At 42.2% G+C, this 26417-nt stretch overlaps 2 protein-coding genes across 4 annotated transcripts in view; one reads left to right on the forward strand and one right to left on the reverse strand.

Moving 5' to 3' along the window:
* The window catches only part of ercc8 (excision repair cross-complementation group 8), an 86322-nt gene extending 61182 nt beyond the window's left edge, over positions 1–25140 (reverse strand). For all 3 annotated transcript variants that reach the window (XM_060823668.1, XM_060823676.1, XM_060823661.1), the window contains exons 1-6: positions 24922–25140; positions 14124–14219; positions 8524–8625; positions 8299–8422; positions 5549–5630; positions 1562–1630 (exon numbers count right to left, since the gene is read on the reverse strand). In XM_060823668.1, coding sequence (XP_060679651.1) covers positions 1562–1630; positions 5549–5630; positions 8299–8422; positions 8524–8625; positions 14124–14219; positions 24922–24998 — 550 coding nt within the window. In that variant the 5' untranslated portion in view covers positions 24999–25140. The remainder of the gene's footprint in view (positions 1–1561; positions 1631–5548; positions 5631–8298; positions 8423–8523; positions 8626–14123; positions 14220–24921) is intronic.
* A 127-nt stretch (positions 25141–25267) lies between these two features.
* ndufaf2 (NADH:ubiquinone oxidoreductase complex assembly factor 2) overlaps positions 25268–26417 on the forward strand; it is a 161463-nt gene continuing 160313 nt past the window's right edge. Inside the window, exon 1 of the mRNA XM_060830259.1 lies at positions 25268–25428. Within this exon, the coding sequence (XP_060686242.1) occupies positions 25314–25428 (115 nt within the window). The 5' untranslated portion in view covers positions 25268–25313. The remainder of the gene's footprint in view (positions 25429–26417) is intronic.

Raw genomic sequence — 26417 nt, forward strand, 5'->3', positions numbered from 1 at the left:
TGGGATACCATCCCAACTACAGCAAATGTAATAGCTGCACCACGCACTTTAACCTCCCCTAATATCTTCCTGTCTCTCAAAGACAGGAACAGCCACCAACAGGGCAGAAAGGATCAAAATGGGTGGTGGGTTGCCCAACATTCTTTTCCTCACCCCTTACTGGAGAATAGCCCGACTCTGAAAAGGAGAAAGTGAGGACTGCAGATGCTGGAGGTCAGAGTCGAATGCGTGGTGCTGGAAAAACACAGCAGGTCAGGCAGCATCCAAGGAGAATCGACATTTCAGGCATAAGCCCTTCATCAGGCAATATCCTGACTCTCCAAGTGGCTGACTGACTTGACCCAAACTCTGGACTGGTATCAGAGGCTTCCCCTAACATTGTGCCAAGACCCCACATGAAGACTATTTCCCTTGACTTGATTATGGCCTGCTGACAAGCTTCCTGCCTTGTGCATGCACTAAATGGCAAGACAGGATAGAAGTAGTTTGACCCTGACAGCCCTGGCTGAAGGGACAAAAAGCACTAAGGAAAGGTAACTCAAAGCAAGACAGGGATGCTGTCGGCTTCCTGGTAGAGTGAGTATACACTATTATCACAGGATGGACATGCAACTTGGTCCAGTCCATGAGCTTGGTGCATGTCCCTGAACGCACATTATCTTTACTGCAACATTACAATAACAGTTGCCAGTGCAGCCCAAGATGAAGCTTTGAAGTACTGAAGTGTCCTATATGTGGATTGGAGATGTGTCATAAGGGTGGCACATATCAGATGACAATGCCAAAGGACACAGAATGTCAGTGACTGGTGCTTATGGAGCACGCGCTGAGAAGTTGTTGCCCAGTGTCCAACATGGAGGTCCTTTAGAGTAAGCAGTAAGCTGAATTTGCTAGGGACACAATCAGGTTTTACGTGTTGAGATTTCTTGACTTCTAGCTTGTCTTATGCTTTTGGTAAACTAAGAAGGTGAACATAAGTCAACTTGTTCATGAAGCATTTAAACAAGCAATAATATTCCTTCACTGGTAACTCACTGCTGCCAAGACAGAAGCTTGCCATGCCACTTCCCAAAAGCATAAAACATGGTACAAGATGTTCCCAATGTCGAATTAGGCCACATTCGCCATCTCAAGATTTGCCACAAATCTCACCATGGTCCTCATTTCCTGATAAGATTCTGCCCCCATGTTTCAGCATATTGCTCATTTTATACTATACCCCATTAGGTTTTGATTTGCAATGCACTGAAAGCTTGTAATGCATTTGCTTCACAGGCTGTGACTGTGAGCATTTTAAATCGACTACTTTACAAAAACCAGATACTACAAAGGATACCGTTTTAATTTTCAGTACTTCTACTTATGTGTCAGATGCAGCTGATAAAACAAATCTGCCCTGAATTCAATTGCTTTTAAAATGTTATTGCCATGTACTTGTATAGTTATTGGCACATCTTCCACATTACCTAAACCAAACTTTGCCAATAAAGTGTAGCTTCAGTTAACTTCTTTGTGAAGTGGCCATGTTTTAGTACTGTTGTAGTTTTCAATGTGCCCTTACCTTGCAGAATGTGAGTGCAGGATCCAGATTTAAGATCACAAAGCTGTACTTTAGGATTCTTGGTACCAACTGAAATGAAGACAATATTAAGCTCAAAAACAAAAATAGAGATTGCTGGGAAAGCTCAGGAAGTCTAGCAGCATCCGTGCAGAGAAATTGGAGTTAACATTCTAGATTGAGTGAGCCTTCCTCAGAACATTACACTAAGCTGTCTTTTTTAAAAGAATGGATACATGCTCATTATTATTACTCAAATCAAAACAAAAAGTCTGCTATTTAGACACAATAGTTTTAAACTACTTTCTTCCTGAACATAAAGGCAACATGTTTTGTTTATTCCATCAACAAACAGATATGGTTTTCAGTTTTTATAGTGACTGTCTAATAGAATGCATAAAGACACCTTTCCACTTGAAATATGGGTATGAACGATCCATACCTTTTCATGGTTTGAAAATGTATGCAGCAGCCCTTTGACCAAACAGGTCCCCTTCCACCCATCAGCTGGACAATCAATAGTAATTATTCAACCATGGATGCCCTTTTGTTTTTCTTCCCTTTCGGGTACTCTATTATACATACAAGACAACTAGGCATCTTTCTCTTAATAGCCTGGCATCAATTAAATGCTACAATCAATGCTTACTGGTGATTACCAGATCAACTGAGATTACCAAGTCAAAGCCTAATCTCCTTGATCTTAATGGGAATTTTTCATACAAAAAGCCAATTTACTAGCCATTTTACTAGAGACCACTTTCAACAGATGTGTGGATATAGCGTCAGAACAATTAAATTGAGATTTATGCTTTTTTTCATTGATTGCTGGCTGAGACAGCATTTATTGCCCATCCCTCGTTGCTGTTGAGAAGGTGGTGGTGGAGCTGCAATTTGAACTGACATTTGGCATAAGGAGACCCAAAAAGCAGGTGGACAGGGAATCCTCAGAGTATGAGCCAGCAACACAAACAACAGCAAGATATTTCCAAGTCAGGATGGAGTGTGGCTTGGAATGGAACTTGCAAGTGGTGATGTTGCCAAAGTCCTGCTGTGCTTGTCCTTCTGAACAGAAACAGTTATGAATACTGTTCAAGGGGCCTAATGTAGTCCATCTTGGAAATGATACACACTGCTGCACATGTCAATCAGTGAAGGATGAAGTCATTGAGTTTTTGATGCACAGAAAGAGACCCTTTGACCCACTCTGTCTCTAACAGTCATAAAAGACCATCCATTCTAATCTAATTTTCCAGCACTTGGTCCAGAGTCTGTATGTGTGGCATTTCAAATTTTCATCCACATCTGCAGTAGGCAGATTAATGGAGATGAGGCCAAGTATGCTTTCTCTCACTGGTTTCCTTATCCCTGTCACAGTTCCAGTCTCTCAGAAATATCCTTTAGAATTCTACCAGTTTGGTCACCAGTAGTACTGTCAAGTCACTCTTGGTGGTGGACATTTCAGTTGACCAGTCTGTTCGCTTGCCATCCTCAGTACTTTCTGAGAATGCAGTTATAACGTGGGGGAAAACATATTTATCAGCCAAAGCAAGGCCGGTGTGTGGTAATCAACATAGGATTTCCTTGTCCATGTTTTGACATCATACCATGAGACTTCTAGAGATAATCCCTCCCGAATTCGTAATGTGTCTCTCCTGTCCTACCAATAAACATATCCAAGGATGACAAGGATGGTGTATTGGACGTTGTGTGTAAGGAAGGATTTGGTGAGAATGCTTGCACCAAGTTGTTGCTTCAGCACCATGAGAGACAGTTCTCACAATTTTAGCAATAGCTGTTAAGAGGAGGACTTGGCAGGGTCGACAGGGCTGTATTTCTTGTTATTGTTTCCAGTGCCTTTGATGCCAATTGGTACACCCAGTTTCATTCCTTTTCTCTTTTCTAGCAGTTGATACAACTGAGTGGCTTGATAGGCTATTGCAAAGAGTCAACCAAACTGCTGTGGGGCTGGAGTTGTAGGTGAGCCAGACCAGGTAAGACCAAAATTGGCATTTTCCTTCGTCAAAGGACATTACAACAATCAAACTTGTGACCATTGCACATGATATCAAACAATATTTGGAGGCACTGCCAATCTGCCAAGGCTATGGGCCCCGACAACATTCTGATAATAGTACTGAAGACTTGTATCTAGAATTTCCTGCTCCCCTTGCCAAGCACTTCTAGTATAGTTACAATATTGGCATCTACTGTCTCCATGGAAGACAGCTTTGCCCTGCACACATAAAGCAGGACAAATCCAACATGGCCAATTACTGCCTTATTAGTCTACTCTCAGTCTCAGTACAGTGATGAAAGGAGTCATCAACAGTGCTATCAGCAGCACCTGCTCAGCAATAACCTGCTCAGTGACACCCAGTTGGGGATTCTGCCAGGGCCACTCAGCTCCTGACCTCATTACAGCCTTTCTTCAAAGATGGACAAAAAAGCTGAATTCCACAAGTGAGGTGAGTATGACAACCCTTCACAAAAAGGTTATATTCAACCAAGTATAGCATCAAGAGCCTGAGCAAAACTGCAATCAATGGAAATCAAGTGGCAATCTCTCCACTGGTTAGAGTTATACCTTCTACATCGGAAGACAGTTATGGCTGTTGGAAGTCAGTCATCTTAGCTCCAGGACATCCTGCAGAGTTCTTCAGAATAGTGTCCTAGGGCCAACCATCTTCAGCTGCTTCATCAATGACCTCCCCTCCACCATAAGGTCACAAGTGGGATGTTCATCAATGATTCCACAATGTTCAACACCAGTCACAACTCCTCAGATAGGGAAGCAATCTATGTTTAAATGCAACAAGATCTGGATAATATCCAGGCTTTGGCTGACAAGTGGCAAGTAACATTCGTACCACACAAATGCCAGCAGTAGCCATATCTACACCACCCATTGACATTTAAATGGTGTCACCATCACTGAATTTCCCCCACTATCAAGGTCCTAGGAGCTAACACTTATCAGAAACTCAACTGGACTCACCACATAAACAGTGGCTACAATAACTGGTCAGAGGTGAGGAATACTGCAGCGGTTAAGTCATATCCAGACCCAAAGCCTGCACACTAAGTATAAGGCACAAGTCAGAACTGTGATGGAATACTCCTCACCAGCCTGGATGGTGCAGCTTCAATAACACTTGAGAAGCCTGACATCCTCCAGGACAAAGCAGCCAATTTGATTGGCACCACATCTGCAAGCATCCACTCCCTCCACCACCGATCCTCAGCAGCAGCAGCAGCAGCAGCAGCAATCTGTACTAATTAAAAGATACACCGTAGAAATTCAAAGATCCTTAGACAGCTTCTTCCAAACTAAAGACCACGTCTCGCTGGAAGGACAAAAGAAGCAGATACATGCAAACACCACCACTTGCAAGCCACTCAGCATCCTGACTTGGAAATATAATCACTATCCTTTCACTGTTGCTGGGTCAAATTCCATTCCTAAGGACATTATGGGTCAACCTACAGCATGTTCAAGAAGTCAGCTCATCAATTCCTTCCCAAAGGCAGTTAGCAAATGGCAATAAATGTTGGTCAGTGACACCTATGGCCCACAAGTGAATAGAAAACAAATCCTTTAACATCAAGTGGTTGCATTACAATCACTATAATTAAAGTTGAGCACACGTCTATGTTAGAGGTATGATTGTGCCTATTACTCACTCCATCAACCCAAAAGGTCATTACCCTCGACTATTTTATGGTGAGAAGACTGCTTTCCATCAACTGTAGAAATTCTTTGTGCTGTTTCATCAGTGAACACATTATCACATTCAATTTCTCCAAAATTAAAATCTTCAACAATTGTTCCCTGACTAGCTTTTTTATTTATTCCAAGTAAATGCTTAAAACCTAGTTTGTGGATCTATGGTGCCTCCTCAGTCACAGGTTATTACTGGAAATATGTTAACAGAAGGTTCGATATCATACATGGATCGTATGCAGCATCCTCCACTTTGTTATACTAACCAGCTATCAGGCAGTGTTTGGTTGCAATTGGTGACATATGATGACAGTAAACTGTTCCTTCAAAGCTGAACACTTCAGCAGGCTGTAGAATAAGCAAATTAGTCTTGTATTAAATTCCTAACAATAAATTATTAACTGTCAGTAAAAATATGCATAAATATGGCCAATTTTCATTCATTCAATGTAATGCAAGATTGTGATTATTTTCAAGAAAACTTAAAATGTTACAAACCAACTTCATGATCTTAAAAATTAACAGAGTTTCAGAAAAACAATTATTCACACCATAGTCTTCGCATTATTCTTAAATTTTAACAATGTTTTCTTCCTTGTCCTTCCACGATGTCTAACCACAGTCAAGACATTAGCAGTAGGGATGAAAATGGTCTGCTCTGTGGTTTCCTCTGTTAACCTGGAAAACTTAGCCATTTGGTCTCAACAGCCAGGCCCGGTAAGAGCATCCTGCCCACATTCAGGCTTATCCTCCTTGGCTTGCACCTTTACATTTTAGCAACACAGGCAGGGGAAGGTAAAGAAGTCATCACTCCTGCCGCATGATTCCATGAGCCAAGCATAGAAGGAGCCAGGTGCATAATTAATTAGATGAAGAGCAGATAAAGATAAACTATTTCCACTGATAAAAGGTTTCTAGAACTGGGGGCATAGTCTGAAAATTAGGGCCAAACCAGGCAAGAAAGATGTTAGGAAGCACTTTTACACAGAAAGGATTGTAGAACTTTGGCATTCCCTTTCACAAACAGCAGGTGATGTCAGATCAGTTGCTAATTTTAAATTTGAGATCGGGTTAGGGTTAGGTTTGGCAGGTACACAGAGGTCAGGTATAGGTCAGCCATGATCTCACTTAATGGGAATATAGGCTCATGTGGTCGAATGGTCTACTCCTGTTCCTATGCTTCTGAGGTGAGAGAGAAGTTGACATGGGTCATTGTGGACTGCTTTCTGTAAATCTTGCTGAAAACAACATTGTTAAAAAATTCAGTCCAATGTCCAAGTAAACCTTAAGGTGGACTTGGGAGAAAGCACAGAGAAAGCTATGAAGAGCCAAGCTGAAAGAGACTACAACCAGAGTGGATAAAGCTACAAAGGGGCAGGCTTAGAAACAGTATCGCAAGAACAAAGGCATCTATAAAGAAACAAGAGAGTATTGAGAGAGGAGAAAGCTTTTAAAAAAAGGGACAGGTTGTGAGAGATTCTAGCGAGATCAGAGAAATCTGTGAAGGAGCAAACACAAGTAGAGTCGAGCAAGAGCTCCAAAGGAACGGTCTTTTATTGGCCTTGGTTATTATTCAGTTTTGGGCTGAAAAGTGATGTGACCTTGTGCGCAGCAAAAGCGTCAAACATCTCAATTAGCATATCAGTGACTGCTTCCTCCTGCTCCAAATAACTTTCAATTTTATCCTACAATAATAGTTTAAAACTGCCTTGCATTACCTTCTTCTTTAGTAAGATTTCAGGGAGAGAAACCTTCCACAGTCACAGACAGGAAATGTTCAGGGATACCTGCTATCCATCAGGTGGCCTCAACAGCCATGCCAGTCAGTATTCTATTGAAGGTTGTCCACATGGGAGTTGAAGCCTGATTTTTGAGATGTTGGGTTGGAGACAATGGCCTGGATTTTCTTCAAGATAGCTCTTGGAAGTTAGAAAAATGCCCAGCTCAGCCTTGCTGCCTCAGGAGAAGATGCCAGAAAAGACAAAAATCTTCATTCTCGAGAGGCAGCCACTAACCAGTCGAGCCAGTCAATTCAGGAAAACATTTTGGAGCAGCCATAATGGTTGCTGGGTGCAGAGGTGGATCGCTTAAATATTTGTCTTGGTGCTAGTGTTCCTCGTGAACTCTCTAACAATATCTATCATATTAGCCCACTCAATCATGCTACTTAAGACAAGAGTCTTTTCTCATTAGACCACCTACCAAGTGATTTTCTTCTACTTCCACTCTGCAAGTGGTGCAGATTCATCTCACTACTTATCGTTTATAACAAAGAGATCTTGAAGCATACAACCTACTTGATTGGCAAAGCAATTGTATTTGGCATGATTCTACACTTTTCCTCACTTCTCTCTTACAATACCAATATGTAGAAGTTTCAACAGGTGTGTGATAAAATTTGAATCAAGACATGAGCAGTTAGAACTCAAAAGTTGTGTTAATTTCCTTCGTGATTATAGCACCAGATTAGAGGACAAATTTGAGTTCTTATTTTGTTTAATTCAGTCCAACATCAGCCAGGATATTTATGCATTAACCTGTTGGGAGGAGTTTGCATGTAAATTTATCTTCATAAACAACATAAAGGACAAAAATTTAGCTCCATCAGATCTTGAAGATCATTGTGCCTCGTTGACTGTTTAAAATTTAAACTGCAGATCATCCAAAACTTGCACTCTTAAACACCATTGAGTGACACTGTTAGATGCACATAATTAGATGCATACAGAACATTGAAGTGGACAAGATCAGGATCAGCAATCAACTTTTAAAGTCAAGCTGTCTCCCTGACTATTGCTGCATGAGACCAAAAAATGTAGTTAAGAGATCAACGATCTACTGGTAGTCACTGAACCTGACCAGTGTGGGTTCACAGGTTAGGAATGAAAGAGAGAAAAATAAAAATCAAAATTGAAACATTATTTACAATAAATTACAAAAATATCTAGTTATGAAAACAGCTTTACGCACGAAGGGAATTGTCATATAATTTTATGGTGCAAGTATTTGTACTTACCAAAAGCCTGTTTGTGTCCCATATTTTCAAAGTTTTATCAAACGAGCTGGATGTAAACATGCCAGTGTCACAAGGATACCACTGAACAGTCTCCACGCTATATTTGTGCACATGGCTATGGGACCTTTTAACACATTATATGCAAGTCATAATTCATTCACTATTTCCTTTCCAAAGATAATCACAGTGCTGAATTGAGAAAGTAATGAATTTTACTTTTCCTACCTGCCCACTGTACAAATGGCCTTGCACGTATACTGTAGTTTTTTAGTGACATTCTCCAAATCGTATATTGCAATTATGCCATCTGATCCCCCGGACAGCATGCTAAATGAAGCAGAAACAAGATTCAAGAAGGACAATCAACTGCAATATACTACATCGGAGAAAAGTTAAAATCCACAAGTTAAGATTCAGTAGACTTACTCTATGATGATGATAAAATGGTGACAGCACAGAGGAAGGTCATTTGACCTCTCATGCCTGCTCTCACTCTCTGCAAGACCTACTTAATTGGTACTACAACCTTCTCTTTCCCTATTGGCCAGCAATCATTTTCATCTTAGATCACCATCCAGTTCTCTTATTAAAAAAAACTTTGACAGGACATGCCTCCATGATACTCTCAGGAACGAGATTCCAGGTCCAAAGCAGAAGCTGTGTAAAAAGGGTTTTCCTCATCCCATACAAATGCTTTTGCCAGTTAGGTTAAATTAAGCTCATTACATTCTTAACAATTCAACCAAGGGGAAAAGTTTCTTCTCAACTACATTATTTAGAATCCTCAATTTTTACCCTTTCCCAGCCCTACATTTAAGAACAACACCAGCTTCGTTAAGTTATTCTTCGTACTAATCTAACTGCAATCTGTCATTTCTGGATTCATTCCTGCACAGCTTCACTGTACCCTCTCCAAGGATGTGGCGCCCTTGCTGAAATGTGGAGTTCAGAGGCACAATATTCCAGTTGAGGGCAAAGGTGTGTTTTACAGCAGTTCACCACTAACTCTTCACTTTTATATTTCATCTCTATTCATAAAACCCAGAATCATATGTGCTTTATTAACTGCTTTTGCAATCTGCTGTGCTTCCAGCCATGATTTGTGCTGTGTTCCCATGCCCATGATCCCTTTAGAATCATACTTTTCACTATCTTGCAGTTCCTCATTCTTCTCGTAAAAATGCATCACCTTACGCTTCTATATATTACTACCAATAAACTGCCCATTTCCCCTTTGTGTTTATGCCTTCTTCACTTCACAATGGAAGCACAGTGACAGCTGTGTGTACCACATACAACATACACTGTAGCAAATCACTTGGTCTACTTAACCATTACTTTTCAAACTCATTGCTTCATTCACCTAAAACTACATTACCACTACATACCTAGAAATACCAACAAGTTGCACGACAAGCCACCGTAACATTTTTTAATTCACTTGTGAGACAAGAGCACCAACGACTGACCAGCACTTAGTGTCCATGGAGATTGTAGTGTGCTGCCTGGTTCAATCAGTATAATCCACGTGCTGTAGATTGATTCATAATTCCCTTAGGGAGAGAATTCCATGATTTGACCCAGTGACAATGAAGGTTCAGTGATAGATTTCAAAGTCAGGATAGTGAGTGACTTCAAGGAGAATTGCAGATGGTGGTATTCCCATAATCTTTCTTGGGACCATAGTGTGCCACATATTAGAGGACGGTAGTTGTTACTTTACTTCATCAAAAGTTAGAGTCTTTCTATGGGACCATTTCCAAGGTTGGCCCTTCTTTCAGAGTTGATGTAATAGTGCTAGGATGGATGCCAGGTAGTGTATGAACTTTCCATAATAATTTACCACGCTCAGAAATGACCTAAGCTCCGGGACAGACATGGGGACCAGGGCATCTTTGATTGTGCTCGCTTTATCTTCCAACAGGTGTGACCTGGTATTGTTGACTCGGTAGCCCAAGCAAATTATCTGGGAGAGCCTGTTACACACGTTTTTCCCTTCATAGGTGTACACCTGCCTTGGAAAAATGCCTTAGGACTATATCCAAGTTCTTTCAGTGTTCCTTATTGTTTTTTGCTGTTATCAGGACAGTATCTGGGTAAACAGCGACCTGAGGTTGACCTTTCAAAATAGTCTCCATCATCCACTGAAAAACTGAACAGGCTGATAAACACCTAATGGCAGGCTCATTTTTTTGGTACAGGACCTTCTGGGTATTAATAGTACCATACTTCGGAGTACCCCATCTAACTACAATTGCAAATAAGCATGTCTCCTATCAAGCTTCGTTTAAAGATAAATCTCCTGCCAGCTTTGCATCAAACACTTTATATGAGAACTGGGTACTTATCCAACTGTACAAAATAGCTTACTGTCAGTTTAAATCCCCATAAAGGCAGACTAACCCATCGGGCTTCAAATACTGGCACTGCCCATTCCACAAAATGGACTGGTTCGATGATTCCTTCACTTTCCAGTCTTTGGACATCTGCTCCCACTTTTGCTCATAATACAAATGGCACTGACCGTGGCTTGCAGACTCAGAAGATTGCTTCCTGGTCAACATGTAAGTTCACTTTGGATCAGGGTAATCCCTCGACATTCCTGGAAATCTTTCAATTAAAACTTCACTCAGGTAGCTATTTTCTAATCGAAAAATCTAGGTAAATCTCTCACAAACAATTTCACCCCATTAAGCTTGGGCCTGAGCTTTTTACTAGAATCACCGATAACCAAATCAGCTGCCTTATGAGAGACTGGAATAGATGTTACACCCTTAATCGGCAAAGGTTTCCAGGTGTAGGTTCTCAGCTTAATTGACGTCTTACACAATTTTAAGGGCTGGAGTTTATTTTATCAAAAACTGGTTCTGTGATCACTGATAACACCATGCTAGTATCATCCCATTGAATCAGGTGACCACTGAACCAGATATTTATTTTGATTGGCTCTGATTTGGATGTTGCTGAACAATGTAACTGTTCCAAATCAGATGAACTCTCCATGAGGCACTCCTGTATACTGGCCTAAGAATTAATTTATTCCATTCAAATCTAGTAAGGCTCTGCCCCTGTCTCAAATCTGCATTTTGAAAATTACAATGTCTTACTGCGCAGGATCCTGAAGAAGCTGAGACTTGGCTTTGTTTAGGGTTTTGCTGTGGGCCAAACTGGAGTTACTCATATTTCTTGAGAGAGCCGACACACTTTCCTGCACTTAAGTGACATTGCACAAGCTGAGACAGACTGGAGAGGGTGTCCACTTCCACTGGAATACCTTGCAACTCACATGTTCCATTTGCCACATTTTCAGTCATATTACCTGGGTGAAATCCAGTTGAGCTTCAGCCAGTAGGCATTTTTGCAGTCATGTCATTAGTCTCACATACTAGGTGGACTCTAAACATTTCATTGGGAGTTAAACCAAATTCACAAGCTTCTGTCAGATGTCATAACTGAGTCAAAAAGCCTGATATGGATTCTGTGGTTCTCGATTTGCCGTACAAAAGAGACAGAATTAAAGATGACTTGGAATCATAATATTCCTTAACTACGTCAATTAATTCTTGAAAGGTTTAAGTATCTGGCAGCTCAGGAAAACTCAGGCTCCTCATGGGAAATGCTGCAGATCTACAGGCGATCAGGAGAATTACTCATTGTTTTTCAAATGTCATGGGCCCAGTCCTTGATGTCAGGATCAAACAAGTAAAACTTCCCAAACAGAAGCATGTTGAAATACCCCAGCTTCAGAACGACTGCTACAAGAGAGTTGCTTCAAGATCGAGCTTTACTCTCCTCAGCATTGTGAAGTGGGAGATGGCACGGGGCAGGGTGACACTCGGCACACAAACATACAAGATGGCTGCTGAGCCATCAGTTGGCCACTTGACACATAAGATGGCCACTGGACCACAATATGGAGAGAGACAGCAGGGCAAATATAGACACTGCCTGGGGCCATCAGAATGCCAGCACAATGCACTTCTAGCCCAGTTGATTAGTTTAAGGCAGGTGGGCGAAGAGAATACACGAGTAACGTACACTGCCTGCCAAAATGTCTTGGTCTAGCCAACACCTTTTATAGAAATGCTAACAGTGCCCATTACTAGAGCAATGGACTTCCACGCAGACATTGAAACTGAGTGTCTGCGCGGAAACTAACAACAACCACGCTGAAAATGACAATGACTGTATTGAAACTATCAAAGATTCTGCAAAGATTACCATAAGCAAACCATGTTACAAAGGCAATAATCTCATCACTGACCTACTGTATCACAAGATGTATAAAAATATCTTGACTAGTGTTCTGGGCCGAGAGAAGAATCACAGCTGACCACTATGCTGTTGGTGTCTTTCGCTCCCCAGAGCTCCAATATTTCCTTGTGCAATCAACTCTGTGATTGAACCCCAACTCTGACTCAGAGACTGGTGATTTTCCCCACAACAATTGAAGTAACTCTTCAAAAGCCAGTATCCCATCACCTTTCACCTTTTATTCACAAATTGCATAGCCTATGACATTAGAACCGCCTCTTACTGAGTCAGACATTCACAGGCCCAATTTCTCTGACATTCACACTTTTATGTCAGCTCGCTCCCCCGATTACCAGCCCTAATCACAGAACTCATTCTGTGATGTCCAGTTAGCTGACCTTGTTACAACTACTACTCTATTTGCATTTCCACCCAGTTCTGATAATAATTGTGGCCCCAACACTAATCGATGTTACACTCCACTAGTTATAGGTTGCTGTTCTGAAAAGGTCACCCCTTTATCCTAACTTTCTTCTGTTAGACAATCCTACATTCATGCAAATTCATTACCCCCAACGTTATGGGCTCTTATCTCATTATTACCTTGTTAATTAGGTAACTTATCAAGCACCTTTTGGAATTCCAAATTTATTGCATTTACTGGTTCCTCTTTATCTATCCTGCCTGTAACCTCTAAGAATTCTAATAAATTTGTTGGTCATGATTTCCTCTTCATGAAGCCATTCTTACTCTGCTTGATCATACTATGGATTTCTCAATGATTTGCTATAATAGATTATAATAGATTCTAACATCTTTCCAGTGACAGATGCTCAGCTAACTGGCTCTTCTTTTTTTAATATGAGTGCTCTATGGGAAAACTGAGCTGGGACTTTTCCAGAATCTAAGAATCCTTTATAATAGATGCACTGGTAGTAATCTGTCTCTGTAGATACTTCTTTAAAATCCTTGCAATCCACAGGACTATTGGTCTTCAGCCTCATTAGTTTCTGATCATTTAACCAATGGGCTGGTGGAGGAGGAATGACTCTAGTCGAGCACTTGTAAAGAACCAACACAGAAAAGGGCTAAATGGCTTCCTTTTGTGTTGTAAGGATTGTTGGCTGTCCTTTATCTCACTCAGTGGTTCAATTTTATATTAATATATTCTGCTCCTGTTGAGCACCTTCAGACTTCCTTGTGTATTAAAACAGTTATAAAAATGCAAGTTGCATTTGAATCTGGAAGGAGGGGCTAGAGACATTGAAGTCACTTAAGTCATTATAGTCCACAAAATTGTGTTGAGACAAAAAATGCAGATGCTGCAATCCAAAGTAGACAAGCAAGAGGAGAGGAGAGTACAGCAAGCCAAGCAAAATCAGGAGTTGGAGAAGTCAACATTTCAAGGCTATTTCTTCTTCAGGAAGAAGGCTTATACCTGAAACATCAGCTCCTGATGCTGCCTGGCTTGCCGTGCTCTTCCAGCTTCCTGTTTGTCTACACAAGATGGTATTAGCAATTATAAATATGCCTGCAGATACACATAAGTATAGATAAGTGGATATACTTACTATTTTCCATCAACAGGATCAATGTCAAGGCTATTAATTCCACTTCCATGGATTCTCTGCACATCCCGGTCTTTGTTCAATTCTAAGTTTACTATCCTAGATATAAAAATTTTTTTAAAAATGTAAGTATTGTTGTCAGAAAACAAAAATAAAAACTTTTGTCAATAAGAAGTCAAGCCTGAAAACATGATTTTTGGACCTCAAAGCTTCTCTCTCTCAGATCTGCTGCTATGCTGCTTTTGCATAGTCATTCCAATCTGTGCAGGAATGAGGCCTGGATAATCCAAGCCAGAAACAACTCCTTCCAAATGCAGTAAATCTCAAGCAGTTAATCTCAGAATTATTTTACAGAACAAATAACAGAACAGACTTTGAAAAGGATCAGGAATCTAACTTCTGGCACATGAGATAAGGGAGCAAATATGAGAAGGGGGTGGTGAAGGCAGGACTGAGGGTGTTGTACTTCAATGCAAAATACAAATGCAAAACAAGATAAATGAGCTTATCACGCAGATTTAAATTAACGGGTATGACATTGTGGGTATCACAGAGACATGGTTGCAAAGGAATCAAGGTTGGGAACTAAATATCCAATCTATTGAAAGGAAAGGCATATAGGCAGAAAAGGTAGGGTTGCCTTGTTAGTAAGACACTAAATTAAATCGACAGCTCAAAGTGAAAGAGTTGGAAGTTGTAGAATTGTGTGGGTAGAGTTGAGAAACTACAAGGGAAAAACATCCCTGATGGGAGTTATGTACTGGACCAGGAGCAGTAGTCAGTAAACAAAATCAGGTGATAGGAGAGGCATGTAAGAAAGACACTATCCCAATAATCCTGGAGACTTCAATCCTGCAGGTTGACTGACAAAATCAGACTGGCAGTCGATCCCAGGAAAAGGGACTCGTGGAATGATTGAGATGATTTTTTTGGAGCAACTTGTGGTCAAGCCCATAACGATACAGGCAATTCTGATGATGTGACATGACTGATGATGTGTAATGAGGCAGACTTAATTATGGAGCTTATGGTGAACAAACCCTAAAGGGGCAATGACCACGATATGATAGAATTCACAAATGAGTTTGAGAGGGAGAAGCTGAAATCAGATGCAATTACAATAGAGTAAAAGGTAACTGCAAAGATGTGAGGGAAGGGTTGGCTAGAGTTAATTGGAAACGAGGTAAAAACAATGACTGCAGATGCTGGAAACCAGATTCTGGATTAGTGGTGCTAGAAGAGCATCCAAGTTCAGGCAGCATCCAAGGAGCAGCGAAATCTTAATTGGACATGAGTCCATCAGGGAAGACATTGGAACTGCAACAGCAAAGATCCTGGGGATAATTTGGGAAGTACAGCAGAAATTCATCCCAAGGAAAAAGAAACATATTAAGGGCAAGATAAGGCAACTATGGCTGAGAGGGACGATATAAAAGCACAAGAAAAAGCATCCAATGTGGTCAAGATTAGTGGGAAGCCAGAGGATTGGGAAGTTGGGAAGTCTTTAAAAACTAGCAAACGATAATTAAAAACAGTCATATGGGGGGGTTTGAAGATGAAACATGAGAATAAACCAGCTCGTCATTTAAAAGATGATCGAACAGTCATTTTAGATATATAAAAAGTTAACAAGTGGAAAATGAGGGCAAAGGAGAAGTGATGGGGAACAAAGAACTGATGGAGGAACTGAAAAGATACTTTGTATAGGTGTATACTGATAAAGACATGAGTAACATACCAAACCTTCAGTGGGGAGACTAATGGCCATCACAGAGGAGAAGGAACCGGGAAGTTGAAAGGTTTAGAGGTCGATATGACCTGGACTAGGAAAACTGCACCCTTGGGTTTTAAGGGCGGGAGAAGAACATTGTGGAGGCAATAGCTGTCTTCTTTTATGAATCACTGGAGTCAGGAAGGGTTCTAGAGGACTGGCTAACATAACAAACTTATTTAAGAATGGAGGAAAGCAGAAGATGGGAATTATAGGCTGGTTAGCCTGACCTCGGTCATTAGCAAGAGACCGTAAAACCTTACCAAGGACGGGATTGTGGAATACTTGGAAGTGCTTGGTGGAATACAGTTGAGACACAATTTTTCAAAAGGAACGTCTGAAAACCTGTGAGACGTCTTTGAGGAGATAACAAGATGCCACAAAGAGGCTGCTGAATAAAAGCTAATGATGTTAAAGGCAAGGTGTAGGCATGGATAGAAGATTTGACTGGCAGAAGTCACAGAATGGGGATAAAAGGGTCTTTTCAGGATCACAGCTAATGGGACCACAACTATTCACGTTACACAATCATGATTCAAATGAAGGAACTGAGGACATTGTCAACTGCAAACATAGTAACAAAGATAAGTGATAGGTCAGGTAATGCTGAGGAGACAGGGAAGGCTGCAGAAGGACACGTACAGGCTGGAAGAGTGGGCAAAATGGCAGTAGGAATGCAATGTAGTAAAGTATGATGTTATGCACTTTGATAGGAAGAATAAGTGTAGACTGTTTTTCAAATGGGGGAAGCCTGAAATCTGAAGCACAAAAGGACTCAAGTCCTAGTTCAGGATTCCCTTAAAATCAACATGCAGTTTATTTGTCAGTTAGAAATGTCAATTTCCACTTCATTGCTTATCAGTTGAACAAAGATTGTACAAAGGGTAGTAAAATTGAAACCTACATGGACAATAGGAGACCCCAGTGATGTAGTGGTAATATTTGGACTAGTAATCCAAATTACTAGGCTAATTCTCTGGGATATAAGTTTGAAGCCTGCCGTGCCAGATGGCAAAATTTGAACTTAATAAAAATTTGGAATTATGGTGACTATTATTGATATCAATTGTCCTAAAAACCTATTTAGCATTTGAGTTCTCTAAGGAAGGAAATCTCCCATCCTTAGCTGGTACAGCCATATGAGAGTCGAAATGTGGTTGACTCTTAATTATTTCCTGAAATTGCTCTCGCAAGCCACTCCAGTCAAGGGGAAGCTAGGGATGGGTGATAAATGTTGGTCCAGCCAGTGACGTTTCCATCTCACGAACAAATGAAAGAAAACACAACTGACTCTTTTAATATTTGTTTATTGATTCTGTATTAAAATTAGCCACATTGATTTATAAATCAATCTCTTTAGCAGATAGCATACAACTAGCAATGTTACTGACTAGTAAGACAGGGGTCCAAACTGCACCATGGAATTTAAGTTCAATTCATGACAAAATCTGGAAATAAAAACGCGTCTCAAAAGAAAAGCTGTCATTAACCTATTAATGGTCTTAAAAGCCTGCCTGGTTCATGAATGTCCTTTGGGTCTTTACTTGGCCTGTTCTGCACATAACTCCCAATCCAAAAAACTTAACTGAATTTTAACCAACTCTTGAAAAGTTCTAGCAAATTGCTACAGAAGAGTTACAAAGGAAAAGGGAACCGGAAACGACAAGCAAAATCTGTCCAGTCAACCTTCCAATCTCATTAACAACTGTGGGCTGGTGCCAAAAATGAAGAGCTGCCCCAGACTTGTCAAACAAACACCTGTCAGATTTATACTCATGCAATCCGAACATACAATTAATGGCCCAGAAATATCCATCCCGAGGTATGTTATGTCCCTCTGGGCTGGACAGATCCAGCAAACACAGTAGCACAGCAGTATACAGTGGAAGTGCAGGGGCAGGGGCATCCTGGGTGTCTCCAACATTGAGCACAAAATCCATAAATTCTTGGTTCATCGTGTCAAATATGGACAAGGTGATCCCTGCTGATTACTATTATTTTATCTCTCAGCTCATGGATCAGTACTCCACATTTTATGAACATAACATGAAAAAAACACTGAAAATAGCAAGGCCATAAAATAACCAACTCCCATTCCTAAACGTGTTAGTAGAGAGAACACCCAACGGAGAATTCACCACAAGGGTACACAAGAAACCAACACACACAGACCAAGTCCTAAACTATGAAAGTAACCACCCCAACACACACAAACGAAGCTGCATCAGGACACTATTCAAAAGAGCCACAACACACTGCAGTACACCAGAACTGCGAAAAGAGGAAGAGGAACACCTATACAAGGTATTCGCCAAAAACGGATACCCACGCAACTTTATCACCAGATGCCTAAGAGATAGACCACGGAACGAGGACATGCCACAACCAAAAGGACTAGCCACACTACCATACGTCAGGAGCGTCTCAGAACTGACAGCCAGACTACTGCGACCCTTAGGACTCATAACAGCACACAAGCCAACTTCCACACTCAGACAACAACTCACTAGAACAAAGGACCCAATAGCCAGCACGGGCCAAACTAACGTAGTTTACAAAATACCATGCAAGGACTGCACAAAACACTATATAGGACAAACAGGAAGACAGCTAACAATCCGCATCCATGAACATCAGCTAGCCACAAAACGACACGACCAGCTGTCCCTAGTAGCCATACACTCAGACAACCAGGAACATGAATTTGACTGGGAAAACACTACCATCATAGGACAAGCCAGACAGAGAACAGCCAGGGAATTCCTAGAGGCATGGCATTCATCCACAAACTCCACTAACAGACACATGGACCTGGACCCCATATACAAACCACTACAGCTGAAACTAATACCCGGAAGCGGCAAGAACATCCATCAACAGACACATCGACCTGGACCCCACATACAAACTACTACAGCTGAAACGGACACCCGGAAGCGGCAAGAACAAACCACTATAAATACCGGAAGAAACATCAAAGCAGCGCTTCACAGGAGGCTCCAATAGCACTGATGATGTTCCCTAGCCAGGGAACGAAACGTTTGCAGCAAAAACTTCCAGCTCGGCGAACAGAACCACAATAAAATAACATGTATTCTGGGTACAGGTTTGCTCGCTGAGCGGGAATGTTCACTTTCAGATGTTTCATCATCATGCTAGGTAACATCTTCAGTGAACCTCCGGATGAGGCTTTGTCCGGAGCTACACATCTTCTCAAAACTCGCTAAAATGTACTCAGTGGAAACTTGATTGCCAAGCATGAAGAGTGGCAATACTTCCACTGTTGCACAAACTCCGAAAAACATCTGTCATACTGAGTCTCAGACAGGTCATCAAGATACTAACAACAGGAGAAAGCCTTCTTGATCTCACCATCACCAGTCTACTTGTTGCAGATGCAACTGTATATGACTGTACTGTTAGAAGTGGTCACCATAAAGTCCTTTCTGGAGACAAAGACCAGTCTTCACACTTGAATCATCATCCATCATGTTGAGCTGCACTATCACAGTGCCAATGTGACAGATTGAAAATAAATCTAACAGCTCAGAAAAGTAATAAAGGTGCTGTGGGTCATTACCAGCAATAGAATTGTTTTCAAGCACCTGACTCCCTCATCAGGTCCACACCCCCCCACCAACCCAACCTCCACTCCCGGCACCTTCCCCTGCAACCGCAGGAAATGTAAAACTTGCGCCCACACCTCCTCCCTCACTTCCCTCCAAGGCCCCAAGGGATCCTTACATATCCGCCACAAATTCACCTGCACCTCCACACACATCATCTATTGCATCCGCTGCAACCGATGTGGCCTCCTCTATATTGGGGAGACAGGCCGCCTATTTGCGGAACGCTTCAGGGAACACCTTTGGGACGCCCGGACCAACCAACCCAACCACCCCGTGGCTCAACACTTTAACTCTCCCTCCCACTCCACCGAGGATATGCAGGTCCTTGGACTCCTCCATCGCCAGAACATAACAACACGACGGTTGGAGGAAGAGCGCCTCATCTTCCGCCTGGGAACCCTCCAACCACAAGGAATGAACTCAGATTTCTCCAGTTTCCTCATTTCCCCTCCCCCAACCTTGTCTCAGTCGGTCCCCTCAACTCAGCACCGCCCTCCTAACCTGCAATCTTCTTCCTGACCTCTCCGCCCCCACCCCACTCCGGCCCATCACCCTCACCTTGACCTCCTTCCACCTATCACATCTCCATCGCCCCTCCGCCAAGTCCTTCCTCCCTATCTTTTATCTTAGCCTGCCTGGCACCCTCTCCTCATTCCTGATGAAGGGCTCTGGCCCGAAACGTCGGATTTCCTGTTCCTTGGATGCTGCCTAACCTGCTGTGCTTTAACCAGCAACACATTTTCAGCTCTGATCTCCAGCATCTGCAGACCTCACTTTTTACTACAACATATCTTCAAACAGGCAAAAATGCCAGAGCATGAGATTCTGAAATTAACTTTCAAAAATGGAAAAGGATCAGGAAAATTGGGAATTGCTCACGTAAAAACCACCAACACAAGTTTTAATAATTCAGTTTCTCCAGCAGGTATACAAATAGATTACCTTGGGACTAAAAGCGGTATAATGTGAAATGTAATTATTGAAACAGGGACCAGCCACAAATAATTTATCTCCCTAAATATAATTTACTTCCTTTATTGTATTTCTGGCATTCCTTGAGGTAACCAAAGTCCTATAAAATGACCTAAAATTATTTTATATTTCCAAACTGCTGACTCAAACTCTTTCAAAACTGTGAAGTGAATAAAATATAGATTTTGTTTGTAACAGTTTGTGAACTCATTAAATACATTGTTGCCCAATAGGTTTTACTGTGTCATTTCAGTGTTCCATTACAATCCAGAGAATTATATCAAATACATGTAAAATTAGTTACTTGGCTCCTTCTGATCTTGAACTCTGCGAAGAATAGATAAGCAATTTTAATTAGACCCTACAACTCTCCAGCTTTGTGTAGATTTAATTCATTCTTAAGTAACTGTGACTTAGAGAAACCCTGTTTCCACTTCTGATCATTTGTACCATGTGTTAAGCATGCTCACACTTGGATATATTATTCTTCTGGACCTTGCTGCATGTTCCATGTAAGGATGCTGAGAATATTTTGATGAAGTGACCTACCTTAAATAAATTACAGATTCTAGAAACACAAAATACAAATTGAAAACATAGGATCAATTGTTAAAATGCAATACTTTATCATAACTGCAGGCTTTTAAAACATTCACCATTGCCAGCAAATCAAATTGACAGCTCCAGTTCTTCCAAGTTAATGGCATTAATCTCAACTGAACTGAAGTGGCTTCTCACCACATACTTCAGAAGTTGCCCAATAGGTTTTACTGCATCAAACCTATGTGTCTACTGGAATTAACACTGGATATATGTATTTCAAAAAATCAGTGTAATCCTGGAAGAAAATGATGAAATTGACATACTGCCAAACCTACATGCTGGTTAAGAAGTCAATTTGTTTTAGATTTAGATTTACATTACTTACAGTGTGGAAACAGGCCCTACGACCCAACAAATCCACACAGATCCTCAGAAGAGCAATACACCCAGACCCATTCCCCTACATTTACCCCTTTACCTAACACTACGGGCAATTTAGCACGGCCAATTCACCTAACTTGCATATTTTTGGACCGTCGGAGGAAACCGGAGCATCCAGAGGAAACCCACGCAGACACGGGGAGAATGTGCAAACTCCACACAGACAGTTGCCTGAGGCAGGATTTGAACCCAGGTCTCTGGCACTGTGAGGCAGCAGTGCTAACCACTGTGCCGCCCATTTTCTCAGTGTTATAGACTGGAAAGGTTCTAGTTCTAATCCAAAACCTTGACTAGTTAGCTGATTTCAGCCAGAAGATGTTTGTGGACAAAACTAAACCTCAGGAAATCAGAACTACGTAATAAAACCTGCTTTTAACTGATATCCATCACTACCTGCACGAAGAGTATCTGTGCATGAATCTCTTTAAAGCAATATTCAAATGAAGCAAAGGCAATTAAAAAAAATTTTTTAGGGTATAAAACATACAGCCTGGAAATATAATGGCAGCAAGTTCAACTGAGACACTGAAGAGGGTATTGCATGATTATTTGGATAAAAATGGGAAAAGACAGGAGATTGGCACCAGGCAATAAAACTCGTGTTGACATAATGGGCCAAATGGTGCTTTAACAAATCTGTGGTTCTGTGATTATAACTGAGAATACAACCAGGTTTACTTGTAACGTTCTGCACTGTTAAGCTGCCTACCAACTAATAGGAATCAAATAGTTAAAGGTCACTCGGTGGAGGGTCAAGGGTGCAAGTGTAACCATATCACAGCAATTTCATGTTTCCTACAAATGTGCATAAAACCAAGCACTTCAAAGCTATCAGACTATGTGTACTGTGAATATTTATGAATAAGGGCCACTTTGAACGCTGAAAAATACCCTGCATAATTAAAATTACTTTAAAAGGGAAAAGTATTTCAAAATGTGAGCAACATTTCTATGATGCAGTAAAAACTTTATACAGCTTTATAAAATAGTGAGGGACACTAATAGTGTGGTCCTTTTTTTCCCCCATTATAGGGGAGCCCAAAACTAGAAGAGAGGGGAAAGATTTAAGGAACCCGAGGGATGTTTTCACACAAAGTGGTGTGTGTATGTATGGCAAGTGGTGGAGGCAGTACAATTATGCCATTTGGATAGGTACAATTTTGGGAGAGCAAATCAGGGCAGGACTTAGACACTGAATGGAAAGATCCTGGGGAGTGTTGCTAAACAAAGACCTCGCGGTGGAGGTTGACAGATCCTTGAAAGTGGAGTCACAGATAGTCAGGGTAGTGAAGCAGGCATTTGGTATACTTGCCTTTGTTGGTCAGTGCACTGAGTACAGGATTTGGTGGATCACATTAAGGCTATACAGAGCATTGATTAGGCCAGTTTTTGAATACGGTGTTCAATTCTGGCCTCCCTGCTATAGAAAGGATGTTGTGAAATTTGAAAGGGTTCTGAAAAGATTTACAAGGATGTTGCTGGGGTTTGAGTTATACAGACAGGCTGAATAGGCTGGAGCTACTTGCCCTGGAGCATCAGAGGCTGAGAGGTGACTTTATAGATGTTTAAAAAATCACGAGGGGCATGACAAATTCTCTTCCCCAGGGTAGTTGAGTCCAAAACTAGAGGGCATATGTTTAAGGTGAAAGGGGAAATATTTAAAAGGGATCCAAGGAGCAACCTTTTCAGAGGGTGGTGAGTGCATGAAATGAGCTGCCAGGGTGGTGGGGGAGGCTGATATAATGGTTGAAAATGTGTTGCTGGTTAAAGCACAGCAGGTCAGGCAGCATCCAAGGAACAGGAAATTCAACGTTTCGGGCATAAGCCCTTCATCAGGAATGAGGAGAGGGTGCCAGGCAGGCTAAGATAAAAGGTAGGGAGGAGGGACTTGGGGGAGGGGCGATGGAGATGTGATAGGTGGAAGGAGGTCAAGGTGAGGGTGATAGGCCGGAGTGGGGTGGGGGCGGAGAGGTCAGGAAGAAGATTGCAGGTTAGGAGGGCGGTGCTGAGTTGAGGGGACCGACTGAGACAAGGTTGGGGGAGGGGAAATGAGGAAACTGGAGAAATCTGAGTTCATCCCTTGTGGTTGGAGGGTTCCCAGGCGGAAGATGAGGCGCTCTTCCTCCAACCGTCGTGTTGTTCTGTTTTGCCGGTGGAGGAGTCCAAGGACCTGCATGTCCTCGGTGGAGTGGGAGGGAGAGTTAAAGTGTTGAGCCACGGGGTGGTTGGGTTGGTTGGTCCGGGCGTCCCTGAGGTGTTCCCTGAAGCGTTCCGCAAGTAAGCGGCCTGTCTCCCTAATGTAGAGGAGGCCACATCGGGTGCAGCGGATGCAATAAATGATGTGTGTGGAGGTACAGGTGAATTTGTGGCGGATATGGAAGGATCCCTTGGGGCCTTGGAGGGAAGTGAGGGAGGAGGTGTGGGCGCAAGTTTTACATTTCCTGCGGTTGCAGGGGAAGGTGCCGGGAGTGGAGGTTGGGTTGGTGGGGGGTGTGGACCTGACGAGGGAGTCACGAAGGGAGTGGTCTTTGCGGAACACTGATAGGGGAGGGGAGGGAAATATATCCCTGGTGGTTGGGTCCGTTTGGAGGTGGCGGAAATGACAGCGGATGATACGCTGTATACAGAGGTTGGTGGGGTGGTAGGTGAGAACCAGTGGGGTTCTGTCTTGGTGGCGGTTGGAGGGGTGGGGCGCAAGGGCGGAGGAGCAGGAAGTGGAGGAGATGCAGTGGAGGGCATCGTCGATCACGTTTGGGGGGAATGTGCGGTCCTTGAAGAAGGAGGCCATCTGGGCTGTGTGGTGTTGGAACTGGTCCTCCTGGGAGGCTGATATAATTACAATAAATAGAAGGCATCCGGATGGGTATATGAATAGGAAGGGTTTTGGGGGGGGGGGGGGGGGGTGGAGGGGAGGGATATGAGCCAAATGATGGGAAATGGGACTAGATTAATTTAGAATATCTGATTGGCATAGACGAGTTGTAGCAAAGGTCTGGTTCCATGCTATATAATTGTAGTCAGAGTCGGTTCTGATGAAGAGACACTTGAAACGTTAACTCGGCTTACTACCCTACCCACAGATGCTGCGAGCCTGCTGAGTTTCTCAGCAACTTCTGTCCTCGTTACATCTTTTCTAGATTTATCCTATTTCCTAACTTCCATTCTCACATGGATCACTTTTTTTTGTTCTTTCCTTTCATCTCTTTCCTGACACTTGCTCAAAACGTTTTACAACTCTTGACACCAGTTTCGATGAAAAGTCAGCGACCTGAAACGTTAACTCGCTTCACAGTATAAAAGTAATCCATCGGTTGAAAAGCGCCTCGAGACTTTTTGTTTCGTACACGCGCTCAACCAGCTGCTGTGGGTGCACAGAGATCCGTATGCAGACCTGTTCGTTTACGCTGTAGGAATTGGTGATGTGAAACAGCAGCCCTCAGCTCACCTTCTCGTACATTCGGCTCTCCTCACTCGCAGCGGATCATCACAACCGCTCTGACGAGCTGCCAAGAGGGCCAGCATCGCCGTAAGATCCCAGCCATCTACATCAAACCAGCGGCACCTCTCCTCACTGACAGAGGTGATTGAGAAGACCCGTGGCCCTGCTCCCAGTCCGACAGAAGAAGACCCCACCCCGTGCTGGCCGTTCACATGACAACAAAGGCCGCCATGTTGGAAAGAAAAGGATCATCACAAAGACACAGTCTCTGATTGGCTGCCGCACTCCATCGCACCAATAGGATTGTCTTACACTGGGGTAGGGGGCGGGGTATTCCACAAGATTGGGAAGTTGGTTCAAAATCTTGCTCGTTTGGGTTGAAAGGTGCAGGCGTGATAATGAGTCAGATTCGGACATTACTGCAGAGAATGTTTGGGTTGGTTAAACATCACGTAGGGACTGATCAGTTTGGAAACAAGTATTATTACATTCCTGAACAGAGAAGTTGGACTGGTGAGTAGTGGTTTCTTGGAGTGCACTCGCTGGTCGGGAATCCCCTGTAGTGACTGGATAAGTGTTAAATGTTAACTTTATAATAAAGTTTAAGGTTTCAGCTTCTGTTTGTGTTATTGAGAGGTCAATAAAACTGAAATGTCTTTGATCCTTTACTGATCTGTAAGCGACCTTGAGATGTACTCAGAAAATTCTCCGTAATTTGCCTTTTCCCTTTCAGCAATTTCACAATTCTTCGTTTGAGTCACATGCAAAAGTCTGAATTTTCACACTACAGTTTTAAGTCGTATTGTTTCTCCCTCAGATGAGATGCAAGAGTTCATATTCCAAGTTTCTCCTCTCTATTTCGAGGAGGTGGGTAGTTGGATCAGGGCTCGATCATTGTCTGTACGGATTTCAAGATGATTTTTGATAGGTTTCTACAGAAGCGGTTCTTCGCAAAAAGTCAAGTATGTAACATTGGGCAGGAAGGCATTTCAATTCATTCAGTTGCTCGGGTAATGATTGAGTGAAAAGTGGTGTTCTCCAGGGTTTTGTATTAAGGCTTCAGATTTATATTAACTATCTTTTTGAGAAGTACAGTATAATTGCAGGTGCAGGTCAGATGAATTGGCTATGCTAAATTGCCTATAGTGTTAGTTGCGTTAGTCAGAGAGAAATGGGTCTGGGTGAGTTACTCTTTGGAGGGTTGGTGTGGACTTGTTGGGCCGAAGAGCCTGTTTCCACACTGTAGGGAATCTAATGTAATAATTGGGCAGTCTTTGGGGATTGCTTTCACTCTATCGCAATTAGTTTGGAGATTGTGTATATTGGGCTTAGTAATGATCTGCAGAATGAAGGGCAGGTGGTGTTTGAAGCATTGGGTAGATGAGATGTTTGGAGTTTTGTGCACTGATGCCTCAACTTTTCCTTGTATATTTCCTGTCTTTTGAATTAACCTTTCCAGTTTTGTTTGTGAGTTTTGAAATGGGTGTTTGAACTCACAGACA

Source organism: Hemiscyllium ocellatum, chromosome 1 (assembly GCF_020745735.1).
Source record: "Hemiscyllium ocellatum isolate sHemOce1 chromosome 1, sHemOce1.pat.X.cur, whole genome shotgun sequence".
Classification (NCBI taxonomy): Eukaryota; Metazoa; Chordata; class Chondrichthyes; order Orectolobiformes; family Hemiscylliidae; genus Hemiscyllium; species Hemiscyllium ocellatum.